This window comes from Humulus lupulus, chromosome 4 (assembly GCF_963169125.1).
Source record: "Humulus lupulus chromosome 4, drHumLupu1.1, whole genome shotgun sequence".
NCBI lineage: Eukaryota > Viridiplantae > Streptophyta > Magnoliopsida > Rosales > Cannabaceae > Humulus > Humulus lupulus.
In genome coordinates this window covers 168,231,947-168,254,592 of record NC_084796.1, presented here as the reverse complement: position 1 = coordinate 168,254,592, position 22,646 = coordinate 168,231,947, and the positions used below count along the sequence as shown (strand labels likewise).

Below are 22,646 nucleotides of genomic sequence, written 5' to 3'. Positions count from 1 at the left end.
TTCTCTCACTTTCTCACGTTATTGGATTTTTGCCAATTTTTTTTTGATTTTTTTTGTTTATGTGATGGGTATATTTGGATTTCTTCTCTGATCAGAAACCAATCGATGATTTCCATTTTCTTTGCCTGCTTGTTTCTTCTCTGATCAAAAACCAAGGGACTTGTTCTAAAGGGTTTGGTTCTTGTCGTTGGACCACACAACAAGTATGCCCAACTATCTCTTTCTTCTTTTATTTTTCTTTTATTTATTTATGAATCAGGATTAGGAATTTAAGGTAGAGTTTTGATCTGGGGTTTGAAAAGATTGAGTATTGTTGTGTTATATATGGGATTCTGGTTTTGATCTATGTTTCGATTGCATTTTCAAGCTCTCTTTTTTCCTTATTTTTTATATGAAACAATGTTATGAATTGTTTGGCAGCTGGACTAAATACACTGCGATTCACTTGTCAAAGAAGAAAAATGTCATAATTGGACTAAATACAGCTAGCAAATTTATTTCATCTGTTTCAGTTAAGCGTTTTGAATTGTTTTACCATATCTGTGTTGGTTTCCAAACTTCTTTAACTAATTAGTGTTCTTACCATATAACTAGCTCTAAGATGAATGCTTACAGTTTTATCAACTTATTGAATATCATTTTACATTAGAAAATCTGCACCTTTTACCTATTCCAAAATCAAATCCCTCTTGCTGTTCAAATGAATATCAGCTTTTGTTTTCCTTTTTACTAATGGTCATAAACTAGTCACATATTCACATCAAATGTATCAGCCTATGTTGAAAGGGATTCTGTCTGAGAAAGTTTGAAATTTTGTTTTTAATTTTTTAATGATTCGAATCAAACAGATTGTGGTTGTTGTTGAAAGTATGAAACACAAAAGGTGATCAAGTTTCAAATCATTATTATATTAGCTTTAACAGTGTTCTTATTTAAACTTCATGTTGTAATTTTGCATTGGTAATACCATCCTTTTTTTTCTTATGTTCAGTGCCTAAATTTTTAAGGCCAAAGTACACCATTAACAATTGGTGTGTCATTCTGATAATAGTTGTTTACTTGATAGACAAGAATCCAAAGTTGACAACCAATTATTTGTAAATTATAATCACGTGAAGCACATGATCCCCTCAGTAAACCCAATTATAAAAGCATTTTTTTTTTCTCTTTCTTGGATTTTAGGCTTTGGAATTCGGAAGCTAAGATAGTCAAAGATTGATCACATGACACAGCTGCATACTATATTAGATTAATAATAGTAAGCAACTAGTAAGAAGATTTTAAACCAAAGATACTCTCTATCACTATCTCTTTCTCTCATATATTCTGATCTTATTGCTGTATAAATAAGCACTTGTGCTCATCATTGGAACAAAACCAAAACATAGGAAAATTACAAGACATCTTCTTGAGTCAACAAAAACCATGAAATCATTGACTGCAGCTCTTTTTGCCATAACCCTGATGCTCTCAGTTTGGCTCAGTATTATGGCACAAGCAAGAGTTATTCCATCTTCTTATTTAACTAAACTTCTTTAACTAATTAGTGTTCTTACCATATAACTAGCTCTAAGATGAATGCTTACAGTTTTATCAACTTATTGAATATCATTTTACATTAGAAAATCTGCACCTTTTACCTATTTCAAAATAAAATCCCTCTTGCTGTTCAATTGAATATTAGCTTTTGTTTTCCTTTTTACTAATGGTCATAAACTAGTCACATATTCACATCAAATGTATCATCCTATGTTGAAAGGGATTTTGTCTGAGAAAGTTACTAGAATTCTTCAACCAAGCTTCTACTTAATATGATCATGTGATACAATGAGATTTATTGCACCAAGACTTGGCTTGCCCTACTTTTAATATACTATACTCATTTCCTTTTCTTTGGTTCTCAATTTTAATATTCTTTGGTGCACAATCTCAACTCCATGCTACACAAAAGTTGCACATGTACACAGGAGATTAACTACTTTCAACTGATTATTGTATATCAATGACAATGTATGAGATAAACATCTATGAAAAGAATGCTTTCTTGATTGTTCTGATAGGCAGTACATAAAGAGCTTACAAACATAGTATTAGTAACTTTTCTCTAACTCAGTGTCCACAGATAGAGTAGTTCTACTTCTTAGTATGTACAAAATAAACATTCTTCAACCATTTAGGCCAATCTGAGTAGCAAACCAGGCTCCTTGACTGAGAACACGGCAGCAGCCGTTTTCGAATGCATATCACTAAAAGAATTAATGGCATTTTACGACGTTTGTGAAGCAAATAACCTAACTTCACATAAAAGTTTAGGTTTGTAATTGTAATGCTGACATTTCCATGGTCGATACTAATTAACTCATCACTCTTACAATAATATTAAGACAACTTTTGTGTGTAAATCTTTCACCAAGCCAAAGTGGTTCTCGGTGGGAAGTCTTGTCCACAAAGATAGCTTTGGTTATTGACATTTTTGTAAGAAAAAAGTAAGCAATTCTACCTAAGCCAATGGTTCCCTCCTTGGTTGTTTCTGCTTATTTTTCTAATTCTTAGATTGAAGGATTTCCCATGTAAGCATTCTTATTTTGGGGCACTTAGTCTTCTTCAGGGTTGTTCTGATAATATTTTACTGAACTCTCATTACTGAACTGAACAGTGAAGATTGGAGTATATACTAACTGTTCATATTAATACTTGCCCACATGCACAGGAGCATTACTGTAATTTGTGGATTTCTGCATTGTGGTTTTACTGGCTGTTGGGCAGCTGGGTTTTTGTTTGTTTTGCTTTTTCTTATGTGGGTGGATCTTATGATATGATTCTCTGATCTTAATAATGTTTAGGAATGTTTAGCCATTCAAATAATGTTCTTGAAATGGTTGTTTCTTTAGGAATAGTCTTATATTTGCATTTAGAATTCTTATTGAATCTTTAGGTCTTACCTAGATGGCAGGTGTTGATAACGAAGTTCTTATTATTGAGAATAATGATGAGGCTTCTGTTTGGACTCAAAAGCATGAAGAAATTTTCATTGAACTTATGGAAGAAGAAGTCTTAAAGGGAAATAAGAATACCACAACTTTTACCAAGCAATCATGGAAATATATAAAGGAAGAGTTTTGTGGACGAGCAAAAAGAAATTATAGTGATATGCAACTAAGGAACAAATACAATCAATTAAAGCAAAAGCATAAGGATTTTAAGTCTTTACTAAAAGAGACTGGTATGGGATACAATGCAGTGACTGAAGAAGTTAGTGCGACAGATGAAGTTTGGGATAAACTTATTCGGGTAAAAATGATTTAAAATGGATTTTATGCTTGATTTATTTTGATAGGTATTAGTATATTTTTATCAATATAATCTCATTTCATGTAGGTTAACAAGTCTGCTAAAAGATTTAGAAAGAAAGGTTGTAAGTTTTATGAGAAATTATGCACTATCTTTGGTGATACTACTGCAACTGGTTCCAATGTTCATCCTTCAACTCGAAGTCCTACTAATGATGATGATGCAACGTCGATAAGTCCTACTATGAATGAAGAAAGTGGTTTTGATGAGGATGGTAACAAAAGAAGAGGTAAATCAACAGCCACTTCGAACTCTCGATCAGTAAAAAGAGCAAAGTTCTCATCAGCTTTGGCAGATGCACTGGCAACATATAATGAAACTACAAAGCGAAAGACAGAATTGATAGAGAGATCAATGGCAACATCTGCATCACATTACTTATTGGATGGGAGTGTTGAAGCTCTTAATCAAATTGATGGAATTAGTGGAGAAGTATACGCAAAAGCTATTGAGAAGTTTGAGAACGAGGTGTCCAGAGCATTGTTTCTAAAGATGCCAGAGTATAGAAGAATAGATTGGTTGCTGAATTTGAAGTGAAAAAGTTTAGACTTTGTTTAGCTATGAACAAGATGACTTTATTTAGCTATTAACTTTAGTTTTGTTTAGCTTTTGACTGGATGACTTTGTTAAGCTATTGACTGGATGACTTTATTAGCTATTGACTGGATGACTTGTTAGATATTGACTGGATGACTTTGTTTAGCTATTGACTGGATGACTTGTTTTGCCTATTTTGTTTTATGGTTTGACTTTGACTTTGAGTGTTTATATATTTTTATATATTGAATGTAAAATTTAAAAGTTTTTTCTACTATCAGGATAAAATTTCTTTAAACGTTGCTCGGTTCAACAGGGATAATTTACTAGATGATTCAGATGATGAGTTTGGAGAGATTTTGCTTGCAAGGAATATAATCAATTATATCTATCTAAGCAACCTTGTAGAAATTCGGCTCTTTCAGGACATGAATACGTTATGGAAGTGTTGCACGGGCATTGGAGTAAGTGTTATGATTTGTTCAGAATGAAAAAAGATGTCTTCAAACTATTTTGTGGTGTTCTAAAATAATTTTTTTTATTGAAGAACTCACGATATTTGTCTGTTGAAGAACAAATGGCTATGTTCTTATTTGTGATTGGCCATAATGAACGACATCGTGTGGTTGCTGAATGATTTCAACACTCCATCTCAACCACATCTCATTATTTTAGGAAGGTTTTGAAGGCAATATGTCGTCTATCCAAAGAACTAATTACTCCACCTTCATTTGATGTAACTCCTCCACAAATTCGATTCGATCCAAGATACTATCCATTTTTTAAGGTACAAAAATTTGAATTATTATTTTTTCCTTTCTTTCAATATTCAATAAAAAAAATATAATAATTTATTTTGTATTTTAGAATTGTGTTGGAGCTATAGATGGGACTCATATTTCTGCGCATGTTCCAATTGATGAACAAATACCATATCGAGGTTGAAAAGTGGATACAACTCAGAACGTTATGTGTGTATGTTCATTTGACATGAAGTTCACATACGTTGTCCCTGGATGGGAAGGATCAGCTAATGATGCACAGATTATTCTAGAATGTGCCACAAACCCAGATTATGGATTTCCAATGCCGCCCCAAGGTAAGTATTTATCAAACTTATTATGTTGATTGACATTATTTTATATAAATATCTATAAGTAAAAACTAACATGAATTATCGTTGGATTAGGAAAATATTATCTTGTTGATTCTAGCTATACAAACATGCCTGGTTTTCTTTCGCCATACCGAGGGGAAAGGTATCATTTGGGCCAGTACACAGATCTTAATCCCATAGGAAAAAAAGAGCTTTTCAATTATCGACACTCTTCCTTGAGAAATGTCATTGAGCGGTGTTTCGGCGTGTTGAAGGCCCGTTTTTCAATCCTAAAGCAAATTCCTTCATATGATCTAAGAATACAAAAGTACATTGTCATTGCTTGCTATGGGATTCATAATTTTATAAGGACAAATGCAGAAGCAGATGTATATTTTGATGGAGGTGAAGGAAATTCTGAAGTACATACCACTACTTTACAAAGCACGGATGGAACTTTGACTGATAGTGTAGAGTTCAGTATTTCTAGAACTCATATACGTGAAATGGCTCATGTTCGTGATGAAATTGCTGACCATATATGGAGAGCTAGTCGACGATAGTGAGATTGAGTAAAGACATTAGTTGATTGTTCTGACTCGTTTAATACTTTACTTTAAGTTTGAACAATTATCAGTTCATATGTTTTTATTTTACTATGTAAACTTTCTTGATTTTGTGTTATTTCGTGGATAGATATTAAGTTTTGAAATTTGAGATTATTTGAATATTATTAATATGATCTTTTTTTACTATACTTTTCTTATTTTTTATTTTAAAATAATAAATAGTGGTCACAAAAATTATTTTTATTTTTTAGTTTAGAAAATGAAAATAAAAAATAAATTTCAAACAAAATATTTACCAAACATGTTTTTTTATTTTTTTAAACAAAAAATAAAAATAAAAGTTACCAAACACATTTTTATTTTTATTTTAAAAAAACAGAAAACAAAAATGGTTATCAAACGCATTTTTATTTTATAAAAAAAAAACATAAAACAAAACAATATTTTTATTTTTGAGTTAAAAAAATTTAAAAACAAAAATTTTACCAAACGCAACCTATGTTTCTTGGATATGGGTTCTGAACTAAATGTTAGATTTAAGGTTCAGAATTGGTGAGTTTCAGGGAGGTTAGCTCTTAAAATGCATGAGAAATTCTAAGTTTTGGGGCTCGTGCCGCGGCTCTGTTCATCAAGTGCCATGACCCGTGGCCCTTTGATGAGAGCCTAATGCTCTCTGACTTGAGCTTGTCGCGGCCCTTAAGAACTGGGCCACGACTCAAATGGGAAATGTTGGCTATTTGAGGGTTTTAAGCTCGAGAACCCAAATGTTATGGCTTGAGAAGGATTTTACTACTCGGTTTAGTAGGATTCGAGGTTCTGAATGCTAGTATTTTAATCCAAAGTTTGTATTTCATTTAGGGCTTGATGGGTTGTTATTATGGATGCCTTTTGACTAGATTTACGTCAAAGCTTGGGTTAGGGGATCGTGCTCGGGATCGCGTTGATTGGTCAGCTCGGGACACAGGTAAGAAAATTGTTTGTGCCCGTAGAGCAGGTCATGGCCCTATTATTCATGTTTCAGGGCATGACCCTATTATTTGTGTTTAACATATGTGTGAATATCTGTGAATGCTATGATGTATTGTGTATGCTTATGAATGAATGGCGAAGGCTGAGAACGACGTAGGCCAAAAATGGCAAAGGCCAAGAACAGCGAAGGCCAAGTACGGCAAGGGCCGAGATTGACATTAAGCATGATGAGTGCAGGCCGCTAGGGCGAGACCCTCCAAGGGTGTTGTATCCACCTCCTCGGTAAAGACTAGGAACCCAGGGCCTGGTAAAGCACCTTGGTCGGCGTAGGCTGCTTTTAGTTTGTTGACTGTTTTACTGTATATTGTTGGATTGATATGTGATTTGTTATGTGTTGAGTTTTCTTGCTGGGCTTCGGCTCACGGGTGCTCTATGATGCAGGTAAGGGCAAGGGAAAGGTCGACCAACCATGAGTTGGAGAGTGTGGAGCGGCGTGTACATGTTCGGCCTACCTGGCTGCCACGACTAGGGTTGTTTGAGGAATTACTGTAAATGATTTGTTTTGTCTCTTAGGTTGACTGTATCTACATTTTGAGTTGTAAAACACTTTTGAAAAAATATTTTGGCATCCCAAATGTATAACTTTTATGATTTTAATGAATGTTCAAATCTTTATATCCAAGGTTGTCAAATGAGTCTTTATTTCCATTTAATCACACTTTTTAACGTAAAACCTCGATTAGCGAGCTAATGACACATTTATAAATCACATGGTAACGACTCTAAGGTAGTAGGACATTACATAGTGAGTCCCGCAAAGTAATAATGTTAGAGTCCCCCCCACCCAAGCCATACAAGAGTTAGAGGATGTGCCTAGCCCGATCCATAATTCAGAGCTAATCATAGTAGTGTCCTCCTTCATTTCAGAGGGTAGGGTTCTCACACTTTTTACTTCATTATTTTTAGAATTATAAGTTTTTGTTCTAAATTTTTGGTTCATTCTTGAAGAAGAAGAAGATATGAGCCTCGAGGAAGTCTTCAGCACCAGCCCTACCATCAAGAGGCAAAGGATTTTGAAGAAGGCTGCCTCCATAACTAGAGCTATAGCTGGGTCTCCAGCCAAGACCAAGGGAACTAGCTCCAGCCAGTATCAGCACCGGTCCTCCGTGGTTACAACCAAGGGTGCTCATCCCCAAGCTCCTTGTGATCTTGTGGACATCCCCCAGGTCATCCAAGCCGTAGTCCCAGCTGTCACGATCCCAGGTCCTCACATCGAGGTGGGGAAACTGTTAGGATTAATTCCCTAAAAGCATGTAAATATATTTTATTGATTTAAATAAAAGTAAATTTTTATTATATTTGAATATTATAATTATTGTTTGAGTTAATTATATAATAATATCAAGAAAATTCCATATTCATTTATCAGAATATGATCTTGTATAAGTATGAGAAAATTAAGATCATATATAATGAATGAAATAGTCAGTAACATATTAAAGTAATGAATCTTTAATGAATGGTTACTAGTGTGGTTTACTAAGCATATGAGATGCAAGTGATCTAGATTCAGATTACTGATGTGGATAGACATTTTAGTAAATGTGATGTATATAATAGAGATTATATATGACAGGACCAATGAGAAATAATTATCTTTATAAACTTACCGTTTGACATATAGATTTAATTCTTACCATATTATATAATCATTCCTAGATTAGTCTAAATCATGAGTATTCATGAACTTCTGTTTGTGTTTATTTGATCTTTTGATTCACTCATAAGGTCTCTTAGTATAATGAGGCTAATGAATTTTGTTTACAAGATTCAATATCATGAATGGATGGGAACATGATATACAATAATGGAATCCATAATTTCCTAACAGATCGAATATTGGTTCCCTTAAGGATTAATTCTAGAACTTAATAGTTATTGATCCAAATCTATAATATGATTATAGATTAATTATTCGCTAGTGAATTAATGGTACTTAAGCATCAAGAGGTACTTAGAAGGGTAAAATGATAATTTTGACTAGCTCTAATTAACAAACCAATAAATGAAGGACAAAACTACATTTATTGATTATATCAATGGACTACAAGAGAAAACTTTGTAAATATAATTCTACAAATACTTAGAGTGGAATTCCATATTTATAGTCGAGTAATCATGGAATTAATAAATAAGATTATTAGATTAAAGAATTTAATTAATAATCTGGTTTATTGGAGCTTCGTATTATAGGTCCATGGTCCCTAGACCACCTTTGTCCTACACTGTCAAGGGCAAGGATGTCATAAGGAAGATTTATAGAGAGAAGGACTGAATTGTAAAGAATTAATTTTCTGTGGCAATGAAATAATTATGTGATAATTATGGGCAATTGATTAATTGTGAATTAATTATTTAATTGTATAGTTTTTATTTTGAAAAAATATATGTTAAAATAAATATTGATCATGGTTGGATAAAGTTTTAGAGAGATTAATAATTATCTTATGATAAGATATTTATTTATTTATTTAAAAGTGATATTTTAAGATAAAGTTAATTGTGAATTAACTGATATTTATTTTGTGATGAAAATATTTTCTTACATATTAATTAAACAAACAAATGAGAGGGTGTTGACGACGTTTTTCATCAGCTAAAAATAAGAGAAATTAAGCAAGTATAATTCAGAAAGAAAAAAAGAACATGAATTTTTAAGTGGTTCAGCAGTTAAAATCTGTCTACGTCCACGAGTCACTTTTATTGAGGTATGTGTTCAAGCTTTTTGAGAGAAATTTCACACAGACTTTCTCAGTACAAAATAGCGTGTGTTTAAAAATAACTATTCCCAAACTATTTATAGGTCTGGTTATAAGAATCCTCCCTTAATCTTAGGGATATTGCGTTGCCCATATCATGTTTTAATTTGGAAACAAATCTCGTAGATTAAATACAATCAATCGTATTTATTGTAAATAAATATCCTTAAACAATAGGGTTGATTACACGGTTTGAACTAAATCCCATGATTATAGAGATTTCCTAATAGCATCTCTGTGTATTAATTTAACGTGTCTTCGAGCTTGAATATTGCTCCAACGCGCTTTTGAGATCACATGTAGCTTCGAGCTCATCGTTCTAGTTGTCGCTACCTCCTTTCTTGATTGGTCTTTCGAACTCATCTTTTGGAGGAGACTCTTGTTGCCTTCAAGCCTGCAACTCATGCTCGAGTGGAAATGACATAGCCCCGGAACTTCGCTTATACTTGTACAAGTATAACGTTAATACTCAATAAATACGAGCTCACACCTTATGAGCCTACATTATTAGGCTGTTTATTTATTCTCGAAATTTGGGTGTAACATAGGGAAAAACCCTAATGTGGCCCACGACACACTCACTGTACAGTGAGTGTGTGTGGCGCCACTCAGGGATAGAAATATCCTTGGGATTTGAATTTTGAATTTCAAACTTATTTGTTTATTTAATTATTCTTTTTAAATATGATTTAAATTAAATAATTAAATAAGTAGTAACTGATCAATTTTATTTTAAATAAAATAAAGATTAATTAAATTAGTTAATTATCTTTATAAACCTGAACGAAGCAATACTTTTAGAAGAAGTTTTTAGAAGTTGTTTTGACTGTCAGACTCTCTCTTAAGAAAAGAAATGATTTTCCTAAACCTGAAATTCTATAAATTTCTATAGCCTTTCTCTTCTCAATCCTCAGTAGATATCATGTAATGAGTATAACTAGAGAGTCTAAATCAACCTTTGAATCCTACGTGCCCACATACGTCCTTGTGTGTTTGAGGATTGTTCTAGAAGATCAAAGTGTGTGGTTTCAGAATAAGGATAGGAAGATCGTTGATTTATACAAAAATATTCTTGGAATCTTGATAGGCTACAAGAGGTAATATCTAATCTATTTGTGTTTGATTTAATATATCTATATATGTATGATCCGGAATGGTATTAATAAATTTTTAAAAAGATCCATTTCGCTATGTATCCTGATTTATCATATTTAATACCAACAATTGGTACGAGAGAATTCTACACACACACACACACATATATATATATTAAATGTTGTGTGGGTTTCTTGCATTTGCTATATGTATATTGAATAGATGGATGTGTTTTTTGAATGTATAGTTGAACGATGGATCATTAATTATATGGTGCTATTGGTTTAGAAATTTGAATTTCTAGAACTTGTGTAAGCCATAAAGGGCATATGATTTTTATAAATTTTATTTTTCAAATCTTTATACACAAAGAAAAGAAGGACCCGAGCCACCAGCCACCAAGCCAGCGACCCGAGCCCTTGCTCCCCCGCGCCTGCCCAGCTGACCTGCGCCCATATGCTGACCTTGCATGCGCACCAGAACCATGCGCTTGGTCCTTTCACTGAGCCTCTGTGCTAGCTACACTGCAGCATCTTGCCGAGCCCTCTTGAGGCTCACCTAGTCTCTGACCCTAGTGATCTAGGGCACCAATCTTGGTGCCCAAGCTAGATCCTAATTTTGTGCTAATATCTTTTATTTAATTAAAATGTTAAATTGTTTGAATTTAAAAGATTAATTATCTTATATTTTTTTGTCAGAAAAATAAAATATCTTTTAGATGGTTAAGATCTTATCTTAAGTTTAAATAATTATTAGAATTTGATTCTTTAATTATTTAAATTCAACTAATTAAAAAGATGACAAAAGTAGTTTTTTTTAATTAAAAGTTAGTTTTAATTAAATAAATTAGTTAGAAAGTTAGTTTCTAATTAATTAGTTGGGCCTAACAAATTCTTAAGAATAATAAAGAAAATCTAAAAGAGAGGAGAATCATTCTTGGAGTCTTGTATACAACTAAAAGCCTATTTTATAATTTTATTTCTATTTTTTTTCAAAGGGTTGTAAATTTAGAAATATCCAATAGTACTAGGTTCATCATTTTATTTATTTATTTAAATAAATGTTAATTAATGTTAGATTGATAACATGATTATGCATTAGTCAATTACATGCCATTCATGAAACCTCACATAGTTTACATTAATCATGCATCTTTTAGAAATATGATTATTTAGGATTGTCCTAATTGTTTATGTGAATTGTTTTAGAGAAATCGATTGCATGTAAACTACTATGTGTTAAATTAGTTAAAACTTGGTAAGTCACACTATAATAAAGACAATAGTTTTTATAGGCGGTTAAAATAACCAACTTTATTTAAAAAGTGTTTTAGTAAAGTTAGATGAATGTAATGGGTAATTATTTAGATCACATTAATTGTAGAAACAAGCTCTTTTATAATTAAATGTATTTTGTAATTAATTACATTCATAGGGTTATTAATAAACTAGTAATTAGTTTGGAATTAATTGATTAGTTTAATAAAACATATTTTTTTTTCTAAAATAGTAAGCGGGAGAAGGTGCACATCTCAATGTGACCTATAGTCTCCATTATTATTACAACACTGTAAGATATGAATATGGCCTTGAGGCGGCTTTGTTTCTGTCCCCCTATGGAAGGTTTCTAGACACATCAATACCAAGGTTGGCTCCTTACGAATATATGAAAAAGTGATGTATTTTAGGCTTGAACTACCCTAAGGCGGCACTCTCTAACTTAGGTCATGAATTCTTAAATAATGGGTTACACTTACAAAGATGAAATTAAGCTTTCGCGGTGGATAATTATATCTTGACCAAACCAGTGGTACTTTATTTTTAAAAGAGAAAATAAAGAGTTATTTTAAGTTTTAAATAATATAGATAAGATTGTCTTATAAACTATCTGAATTTAACTTGACCGACCCTAAGGCGACACTGTATTTGTTGGGTAGTTTTATTGTGGAATAGTAAATGTTAGTTTATGTGTTTTAGTTGTTGCATTCATGCATCATATTTACTTTCTGAATAATTGATATTTTTTAAATAGTAATATTATGGTATTTTTATTTTCAGTCATAAAATGTCTCAAGATGATTGCAATGTAGTGATTGAACTTAATGATGAAAATATAATATTTTGGAGACATGATATCAATATATTATTGCTAGGAGAGAATTTGATTGAAGCTTTTAAAACACTACGAATTCAAGAACCACCAATAGAAGCTTCAGTGAATGCTCAGTTTGAGTATGCCAAGTGGTTCAGGATAAATCATATGTCAAGGTATTATTTACTCCAATCGGTAAATATAGAGACCAAAAATACTCTACAAAGCCTTAAATCTGCATATGATATATGGGAGGCCATCCATGCTACATGTAGATACATATATGATAAGTGGTTTTATGAGAATGAAATCCTATTGGCCAAGCGAGAAATAATCGCTGAAATCATGAAGAATAAGAAAGGTAAATATGATTTATTTGTTCTTATAACTAAGTTGAAAAAGATTTGTCATCCTGAATTTTACACTCAGGGTCCACTAACAATGCTTATTCTTCTGTGTAGATAGTTGAATCTAACAGTTCAAAGACGATTGTTGATGAAGTTCATGAAGTCAAAGAGAGAGAAAGCATCTAGTTCAATAAAGCGTTGAAGAAAATACATTTATTTTAAAGTTCTTTAGCTTTATTAAAAAAACTTTATTGTTATTTTGAACAGTGTTTTAGTTTGTTTCTTGTAGTTTTTTTTTTAAAAATTTTATTGTATGTATTAACTTTAGAATATTTTATTTATAATATGATTATTCTTAATTTTTCTTTAGACATGCAATTAAAAGTTCAGATTTTAACACTTTCATTAATTGAACGATCACTAAATAACTCATAATTATTTAAAGTAGCTAAACCGAAAGGAAACAAAAGATAAAAGGTTTTAAATGAGGATGACATATATCTTTGGCATCTTAGACTTGATCATATAGGACTAGACAGGAAAAACTGATTAACAAAATATGGATCATTGAGAGAATTAAGAGTTGGAGCTCTTCCGGTTTGTGCGTATTGTCTAGAAGGCAAAATAACCAAACGTCTTTTCTCAGCGAAAGCCAATGGAGCTAAATATCCTTTAGAGCTTGTACACAATGATGTCTGTGGTCTAATCAATGTACAAGCTAGAGGTGGATATAAGTACTTTGTCACATTTATTCGCGATTACTCAAGATATGGTCATACTCATCTAATGCTTAGGAAATCTAAAACCTTTGGTAAGTTTCAAGAATTCAAAGGCGAGGCTGAGAAGCAATTATGTAAGACTCTTAAAACACTTCGATCAGATCAAGGTGGTGAAAATTTAGATTTAGAATTCAAAGATTTCATGTTAGAGCATGGTATTCTATCCTAACTCACAACACCTGGAACGCCACAACAAAATGGTGTTTTAGAAAGGAAAAACAAGACCTTGTTGGACATGGTCAGGTCTATGTTAAACTACTCTCCACTTCCTCTCTCTACTTGGGGATATGCACTTCAAACGATGACTTACATTTTGAATGTTGTCCCATCTAAGACCATAAGCAAAACACCACTGGAACTATGGAATGAAAACAAACCTAGTTTGCAACATTTTCGCATTTGGGTTTGTCCTGCTCATGTTCTTAGACCTAAATCAGGGAAACTTGATTCGAGGTCTAAAGTGTGAATTTTTGTGGCCTACACTCTAGAAACAAGAGACAGTTATTTCTATAGGTCTAAGGACCAAAAGGTATCTATTTCAACAAATGCGACCTTCCTTGAACACGACTATATGAATAACTATAAACCTCGGAGCAAGGTAGTTTTGGAAGAACTCACAACTGATAAGATTCCATCACCTTCATCATCATCATTAAATGATAAACGAAAAATTGAGGAAACCACTATTCATGAAAAGGAAACCCCAGTGCAACATCGTAGTGGGAGGATTGTGAGACAACCTGTTCAATACGAACATGAGGCACATGTCCCTATTTCTAATACAAAGAAGGAAGATCCATTAACCTTCAAAGAGGCAATGGATGATTCTGAAAAGGAGAAATGGCAAGAAGTCATGAACCAAGAAATAGAATCCATGTATTCCAATTTTGTCTGGGAACTTGTAGATCCACCCAAAGATGTCAGACCCATTGGGTGCAAATGGATCTTCAAGAAGAATAAAGGTGTAGATGGGAAAATGAATACTTTAAAGGAAAGACTAGTAGCCAAAGGTTACACTCAGAGAGAAGGTGTTGATTATGAATAAACATTTTCTCCTGTGGCAATGCTGAAATCCATTCCCATCCTCTTATCCATAGTGCCACCTATGATTATGAGATATGCCAGAACGACGTCAAGACAGCCTCCCTTAATGACTATCTTGATGAAAGTATATATATGATACAACAAGAATGGTTCATCAAAAATGGGGAAGATCAAAAGGTGCGTAAGTTGCTGAAATCCATTTATGGATTAAAGCAAGCATCTAGATCTTGGTATATCCCCTTTGATGAAACAATTAAAGCATATGGTTTTGAACACAATGTCGATGAAGTATGTGTATATAAATATATCAAAGGAAAAGTGGTAGTTTTCCTAGTTCTTACGTGAATGAAATTCTCCTCATTGGAAACGATGTAGGGACACTATCAAACATAAAGAAGTGGTTAGTTGAAAAGTTCTAAATGAATGATTTGGGAGAGGCGAGCTATGTTCTGAGAATCCAAATCCTAAGGGATAGGAAGAACAATCTCTTGGCACTTTCTTGAGCTAATTATATAGATAAGGTGCTTGAAAGGTTTTCTATGGAGAGTTTCAAGAAAGGTCAGCTACCGACCAGACATGGAATTACTCTTTCCAAAGAGTGTTGTAAAAAATATAATATACGCAAGTGTACGTAGTCAACAAGTAATATAATTATAAGTTGAGTATCATCTCCACATGGATTGAATTAGCAACAAATTGGGAAAAATCAACACTTAACAATTTGGGTAAAACAAATGGTGATAATCTGATTAAGACTAAAAGTGAGAAAGAAACCAAATACAATAAAGAACAAAAGTGAGCAATGTAATGATGAGCTAGAATTATTAAATTCTCCTAGAATGCAAATTCAATATAATGTCTTAGAGGATGCATTAACAATTAAACTTTTTCAACTGGAACTTTAGAAATGAACATATGATTTTTTCAAACCTATATGCTATGAGTTCTTAAAACTAAATTAGACATATTCCTATGCAAATCTTGAATTAAGAACTCTAATTAAGCATTAAAGTTCCAATGGGTCATACAAGATAAATAGTATATCCCTATACCATCTACAAATCACACTTATTCAAGGTGAAAATCATGCATCATTCAAGTATTTAGGTGTTGCATTAGTATCTACAACCCAAACTGCTAGGAGAGGAAATTCATTAGATTAGTTTCAGGGGTTGAGTTCAGTCGGGAAAGGCCAGAGATGAGGAGATTTAAGTATTGGGTTTCAGGTTGAACTTTGGAGCTTGAGTTGCGACTTTGGTGTTTGGCATGCTTCTGGGTTTGTCTAAGATAAGGCTGAGCTCGAGGTTGTGGTGGAATCGCAGATTGGGCTCTTGAATCTGGGGGAGTGAGGGTGGTGGTCGGAGGGGGGCAGTTTCTTAGTGGAGGCCGAGAATGAGAACAGATGGTGATGACGAAGGTGAGGTGGTCATGGTGGTGATGGGCTGAAGGTTTGGGAAAGGGGGCGGCTAGGGCAAAGGTTCAAAGAGAAGAAGAAGAAAGAAAGGGAACTATCAAGTTCCTATTTTGATTTTTTTTAAATTCAGGCGATGTGTCACCCAGTAGGTGGCGACACATCGTAGATATCTCTGGCCAAAACTACCAAAATTCTCTGAACATGTTGTGCACTTAGCCCAGATTGCTGCAACATTGTAACCCATAATTTCAGATTTTCTTTCTTTAGCTCCCCACCTTTTTGTTCACCTATCACACCTCAAAAACATTCCAAAACTCGAATACTTTACTCCTATTCACCATCTTTCTGAACCTAACTAATGCACCATAAAATCAAGATTAGCTATGAAACCTACAATTGGTGATCAAGCAAAGGTAAGTCTACAATATTGAGCATCACTTGAATGAATAGACTTTAAATACTAAAAACATTCACAAAAACATCAATTAAATCCACAATCCAAGTTCATTAATAACTCTAGCTACAAGAAAATTAGTTCATCCTCAAAAACACAAAAATATCCATAATCAACATATCCATGAGTTTACAAATAGTGAGAAAAAGAAAAATAGAAATACAAAAGAGTAAAGGGAAAGAAGAAACTATGTATATGAATCCTCCTTCCTTGTTTTTCTCTCTTCTCTACTTCTAATTCTCCTTCTTTCTTGATAACTCTACAAAATAGAGTTATTTTACCACTTTTTATGTACTAATTGTTGCTTAGTTCTTGAGTTTTTAATTGATTTATTAAGTTTTTAAGTAATTTTGAATTTATTAGGTTTATTTTGATTTTCTATATTTTTGTGTGTTTTATAGTTATTTTGTTGTAAAATGTTGTAGGTAATTATTTGAATTATTGTTGGTTAGTTTGAGGTAAAAAAATGTTGTATTATTGAACTTAAATGTTAAATATAAATTAAGTTATAATTAATATTTTCAAGGAATTAACTTGATTTATTTTATAGTGAAAGTAATTTATTATGATTTATTTTATGTTTATTTTGTTAGGGAATTTGTGGTGTTTTTGTGTTTGGAAAAAAAGTTAAAAAGCTGAAGAAAAAGTGGAAATTTGGCATTTTCAAAATGGCACAAGACAACAGCCTGGCCCATTTCTCCATTTTGGCTCATCAGTCCAGCCCAGGCCCGTGCCACTCCCTGCCCACCGAAGCACCCCAGCCCCTTCAGCAACTGCTCTCCTTCCCAGCAACCCATAGTTCCAGCTCTCTTCAGCAAAGGCCCGCCATCAATCCAGCAAATCACTTGCCTTCAGCCAACAACACTCCACCACAACAGTACCCAACAGCTGAAGCTCCCAACCAAATTCCACCCCGTTCAGCCTCCACGCCAAGCTCACGACCTCCTCCAGTCAGCCTTCAATTAGGCCCAGCAAGGCCCAACGCCCCAGCCCGTGTACTCCTCCTAGCCAGCCACCTGCCAAAATCCCCTTGAGCCCATCAAATTGCAATTTTGTCCCCTTGTCCCTTTGTTTAAAAATACCACACTTTTTACCCAAACTTTTCTACACATTTTACCCCATAACATCACCATTACACCCTATAATTTACCCATATTTGCCATATTATTATTAATTAAATTAAATTAATTTAAATTGATTATTTTAATACTCATTTTTTGGCTATAAATAAGGGAGTTTAGGGATAATTTAGAGAGGAGGTTACCACACTACACATTCTACACTTTCAAGACCTCTCCATTTTCTTCTTCTTCTTTTTCTTTGTTGTAAATTTTCTATGTGTTTTTAGAGGAAAATTTTGGGGGTTCATCCTCCAAATTTTCCTATTTATGTTTGTAATTTTTAGTTTGTATTTTTTATTCTAGTTATGAGTTTCTAATCTTTTTAAGATTATTAAGGTGATGATGAAACAATATGTAACTAAATAGTATTTATTTTGTATGTTGATTTCCCATTTTGTGCAATAAAGTTTATGGATTTTTCTTTTTCAAATATTTTCTTTCATCTTAAATATCTTGTATTTTAGATTGTTAGAACATATTTACACTTTATTCTTCATTAGTGCAAAAACATAATATTCTTTGTGTAAGATGTGTCATTAAATTGTACACATTCAATGCTTAGAACAAAAATATTATGTTTTGCCTTATAATTAATGTTCATTGATTTATTTGTTATTTCATTAGGTTGATTTACACTAAATGATTTGAAATTATAATTTTAAAAGTGAAGATAAATCCTATATTTTTATAAAAAAACTTGTGCTTAAATAGAATATCTAATTTGAATAAGTGATGGTTTGATTAATTTCTACTATTACTAAAACTTGGAAATCAATGTACTTATAAATATTATTGAACTTATATTTTGTGGATTCTATTATCTTAATAATCTTTCTTTTACCATCTTGATTTCTATTAATTTATGTTTATATGTTGTCTTTAATTTCTGTATTATTATCTTTTATTTTATTTTATTGCCACAAATTCTCATCAATATTTAGGGCTGGGTTATAATTTATTAATTTTGATTTAAAATAGTTTTCTTTTCAATTTTAGACAACTCCTTTGGGTTTGATCTCGTGCTTACACGAACACTATATTCCATATACGATTCATGCGCTTGCGAGTATAAATTTTTAAAACATACCTATTTTGGGTCCATCATTTCTCTTCTCTACTTCTTCTTCTCCTTCTTTCTCTATTTTCAGCACTTGAATAATTCTCTCCCTATAAAATGGTGGCTTATTTCATTTTATGGTGCTAGGGTACAATATTTGTCCAAAATTAGAAAGCCCAATTCTCTTCCTTTCCAGTTTTAGGCCCACCTCCAATCAGTCCATCACTACTCCGACATAAGTACGCCCATGTGGCAATTTTTACACTTCATGCTAGCTGTAACGACCCATATTTTCAAGACTCGATAATGCGGAAATATAAATTTTTTCATTTAACAAAATGTCTCAAAAACCCATAGAAAAAAAACTTTTTAAAAAGTCGTATGGCCATACTTAACATTTAGTTACAAACATGTTTTATAAAAAGTAGAGTGAGCCTAGTTTAGGAAAATTACACAACATTTCCAAAAATGAAAAGGCTTCCCAAAAGGTCGGTCCACATGTACATTTGCAAGGAAGACTCCAGCGCTCACTGCTCTGCCTTGCCCTTGCTCTTACCTACAACATGAAACAACTAGGTAAGCGAAAACGCTTAGTAAGATCAACTTTCAAACAAAGCATGTAGAGAATTAGGGTTCCGGACCCATCCGGACCCTACACAATCAATTTCAAGAACGCTAAAGCATCCTGGCAAACTTATGGTCATGCCTGATAACCAATGATAAATTAATTCGTAACTAGATAAAAATCCTGCACTCAGAAAAATCCCAGAACAAGCAGATATATTATATCACAACTATATCTTATCAACAATTATATCCCTGCACTCAGAAAATCCCAGAGCAAGCAGATATATTATATCACAACTATATCTTATCAACAATTATATCTCTGCACTCAGAAAATCCCAGAGCAAGCAGATATATTATATCACAACTATATCTTATCAACAATTATATCCCTGCACTCAGAAAATCCCAGAGAAAGCAGATATATTATATCACAACATAATTCGAGACCAACGCTCGACAATTTCTAACAATTCATGCGTAACGCGCCCTCCAACATAATTGCTAATCTGTAAAAGAGAACCGAGTCTCCACACTAAGATCTAGCCAATAAATATTCTCATCAAGGGTAACTATCGTGTTACCTAGGGCATCGCTACTTATTCAAGAGTGTAATCCAATTTACACGGTTTTACGGAGACTTCTATGTTAATCAGTGGTGCTGGTGAGCAGCTGCCCCTAGGGTGTTCAACCTCACTCAAACTTGGCAACCCCTAGAATCTCTAGGCACTCTCACGGAATGGCCAATATTCACGGCTGCTATCCGGGAATAACTTATCAGAGCACTTGCTCGGATTCTAACCGTCCAATGATTAAGTAAGCATGAGGGCCCCTAGGTCCCATTTATCTTGGCGCCCCTAGGTTTAACCAGCTTATCCTCATCTCATGGCCACTCGTCGCGGTAATGAACCGGACATAAATAAAATCAAGCAGTGTGACAGGGATCAACCGTCTAGGATATGACGGACTTCTACCGTTCATATTTTCTAAATCAGCACTCACTAGGCTAACGTCTCTAAGCAACTTTCTATGACAGCCTATATATGTGCATGTATCCCTATACTAACATACAAGACAATATTCATTTCATGTTGCAGCCATACAATATAAGTTGACTTACTTGGAGTCCTTAGCGCTCAGCAAGTTTTCACCCTCCAACCTTCAGTCCAGTTACGCTTAGCCAATACTGTAGTTATCCATACAGTATACTCGGATTAATTATGGCACTCATAATTCATTATTATTATTTTGGGCAGTTTGGTCATTTTAATAAAAGTCATTTGTAAGGATTTACAATCCTTATTTGGTTTTAAACCTATTAAGGAAAGTTATACAAAATATTCGAGACTAAACCCTAAGTCTCGGGGAGACCTATCCTAAGGTCTCGATACCTAGGCTCGGGTATCACAATGGTATTTCCCCACAACCCGCTAAAAATCTTATTCTTTCAAGGTATCGCTATTAACCCGCACTTTCGACTAGTCGGTTAAAATATGTAAGATTTTAGCCGGTATTATATCCAAAAAATACAAATAAATTCCTTAATTATTTTTAAAGAAAATAAACTCTTTAAATTTTCCTTTTAGTTTTCTTAAGGTTTTAAAATCTAAAAACCAATTTAAGAAAATTGCCTAATTTGTCTTAATTAGGAAAACCGTTATAAATTTCTCATCTTGACTAATTAATTTTCCAAAAGCAATTAATCAATTTTTACTTACTAGAAAAATAATTCATTTAATTATTTTCTCAAATATAAGGTTTTAAACCCTCTTTTAATTTATTAACTATTAATAAATTAAATCTCTTATTTTTAAAAAGAATAAAAACTCTTTAATAAAAATAATTCATTTAAACTCAAAGGGGTAATTTTAGTGAAAATATGATTTCAAGACTTACCATTTTATATCTTGAAATAAACAAAATTTTACTTTTTACCTTATGTTCCAAAATCTCATTTTTACACTAAGTGTGAAAAGCCTATTTTTTCACATTTTTAACTACATACTTCGTTAGTTCATAACTTGAAGTTTACTTACCCAATTGTTACCAAAATTTCCCAATTCCATTTTTGTTATGCCATTTAGGTCTTTGTAAAATATTAGGTCAAAATGAGCATTTTTGATTGGTGAAATCATTTTCCAACAATGAGGTAAAAATGACCTTATTTCCAAGTCCTTATTTTTTCCAAACTTTGACAGTTAATAACTTTCAAACCGTTTAATATTTTCTTACCAAATTTTACAGTGGAATAATAGGTTATTCCAGAAATATGTCCACAAAATTTTAGAAAAAACTGGGTTCATTTTCCCTATACAGTGGCTGTCCAAACTTGGTTCCAAAAATAAGAATACGAAAAAACAGTTTTTTACCTAAACTTTGAAATAGCATAACTTACTCATTTCTAAACATTTTTTTAGTGTTTCAAAAGCTCAATTTTATGTACTCAATCTCAACAACATCACAGTACAATTTAATTTTACAAAAACAATATACAGTGGCTGCTTGACCCCTTGGAAGTCACAGCTCAAAACATGTTTTGTTTTAGGGTATCCTACAAAACCCTTGGGGGTTTTGGTTCCCATTTTCAAAAATCAATACACATGCATCATAAAAATTATTAAACAATTACCATAACCTTATTACATCACCAACAAGAAACTCTAAGCATTAGATATACAAAATAATGCTTAAAACTAAAAACCCTACAACAAAAATCATCAAAAGTAAACTTTTTACCTCTTTGGTGTTCTTGCTTAAGGTTTGGACCTTCCTATAAGCTTTGACTCCTTCAAAACCTTTCAAAAACCCTAACAAACTTCCCCCAACAACATAGCCAATTAGCTATTTGAAACTCTATGCTTAAAACTTTACAAAAGCCTAGATTAGTGAAAGTTTACCTTAGGGAAAATACTTCCTAGACCAAGACTTAGCCTCAAAGTTTCCTTGGTGTTCTTGGGCTTGAAAAATAGAGAGAACACTTTGAGAGGTCTTCAAAAAAGATGATAGTGAATGAGAGATGGAGAGTGATCGGTTCTTAGTGTGGGAATTGCTCACAATACTCTTCAAAATATCACAAGGTACTTGAGTGCTTTTCTACCCACTTGCCCACTTGACCTCTTAATTAAATGGCATTTAAATTTTATAAAATTTGGGTTCACACCACTCTAAAACACCACATGGCCGGCCACTCTTTTCTACATATATGATCATTTCATTTTTATTTTTTATTTTTTTTATAAAGGTTATTAATGTTTCATAAGAAGAAAAGTCCAAATTGGCTTTTGACACCTTTTTCACTCTTATTAAGTTTTAATCACCAAACTTAACATTAATTAA

At 32.8% G+C, this 22,646-nt stretch overlaps 2 protein-coding genes across 2 annotated transcripts; both read left to right on the top strand.

Moving 5' to 3' along the window:
- Nucleotides 1–2,927: 2,927 nt before the first annotated feature.
- LOC133829268 (L10-interacting MYB domain-containing protein-like) lies at nucleotides 2,928–4,168 on the top strand. Its single transcript, XM_062259099.1, has 2 exons — nucleotides 2,928–3,291; nucleotides 3,379–4,168. Exons 1-2 carry the CDS (start codon nucleotides 2,947–2,949, stop codon nucleotides 3,886–3,888), a joined length of 855 nt encoding a protein of 284 aa, XP_062115083.1. The 5' UTR covers nucleotides 2,928–2,946; the 3' UTR covers nucleotides 3,889–4,168.
- A 335-nt stretch (nucleotides 4,169–4,503) lies between these two features.
- LOC133829267 (uncharacterized) lies at nucleotides 4,504–5,706 on the top strand. The gene is made up of 3 exons (XM_062259098.1): nucleotides 4,504–4,675; nucleotides 4,756–4,987; nucleotides 5,078–5,706. Exons 2-3 carry the CDS (start codon nucleotides 4,858–4,860, stop codon nucleotides 5,545–5,547), a joined length of 600 nt encoding a protein of 199 aa, XP_062115082.1. The 5' UTR covers nucleotides 4,504–4,675; nucleotides 4,756–4,857; the 3' UTR covers nucleotides 5,548–5,706.
- Nucleotides 5,707–22,646: the final 16,940 nt, after the last annotated feature.

Coding starts and splice junctions, on each gene's coding strand:
- LOC133829268 (XM_062259099.1), top strand. CDS start 2,947: ATGGCAGGTGTTGATAACGAAGTTCTTATTATTGAGAATAATGATGAG. Junction 3,292..3,378: donor TTTGGGATAAACTTATTCGG/GTAAAAATGATT, acceptor CATTTCATGTAG/GTTAACAAGTCTGCTAAAAG.
- LOC133829267 (XM_062259098.1), top strand. CDS start 4,858: ATGTGTGTATGTTCATTTGACATGAAGTTCACATACGTTGTCCCTGGA. Junction 4,988..5,077: donor ATTTCCAATGCCGCCCCAAG/GTAAGTATTTAT, acceptor TCGTTGGATTAG/GAAAATATTATCTTGTTGAT.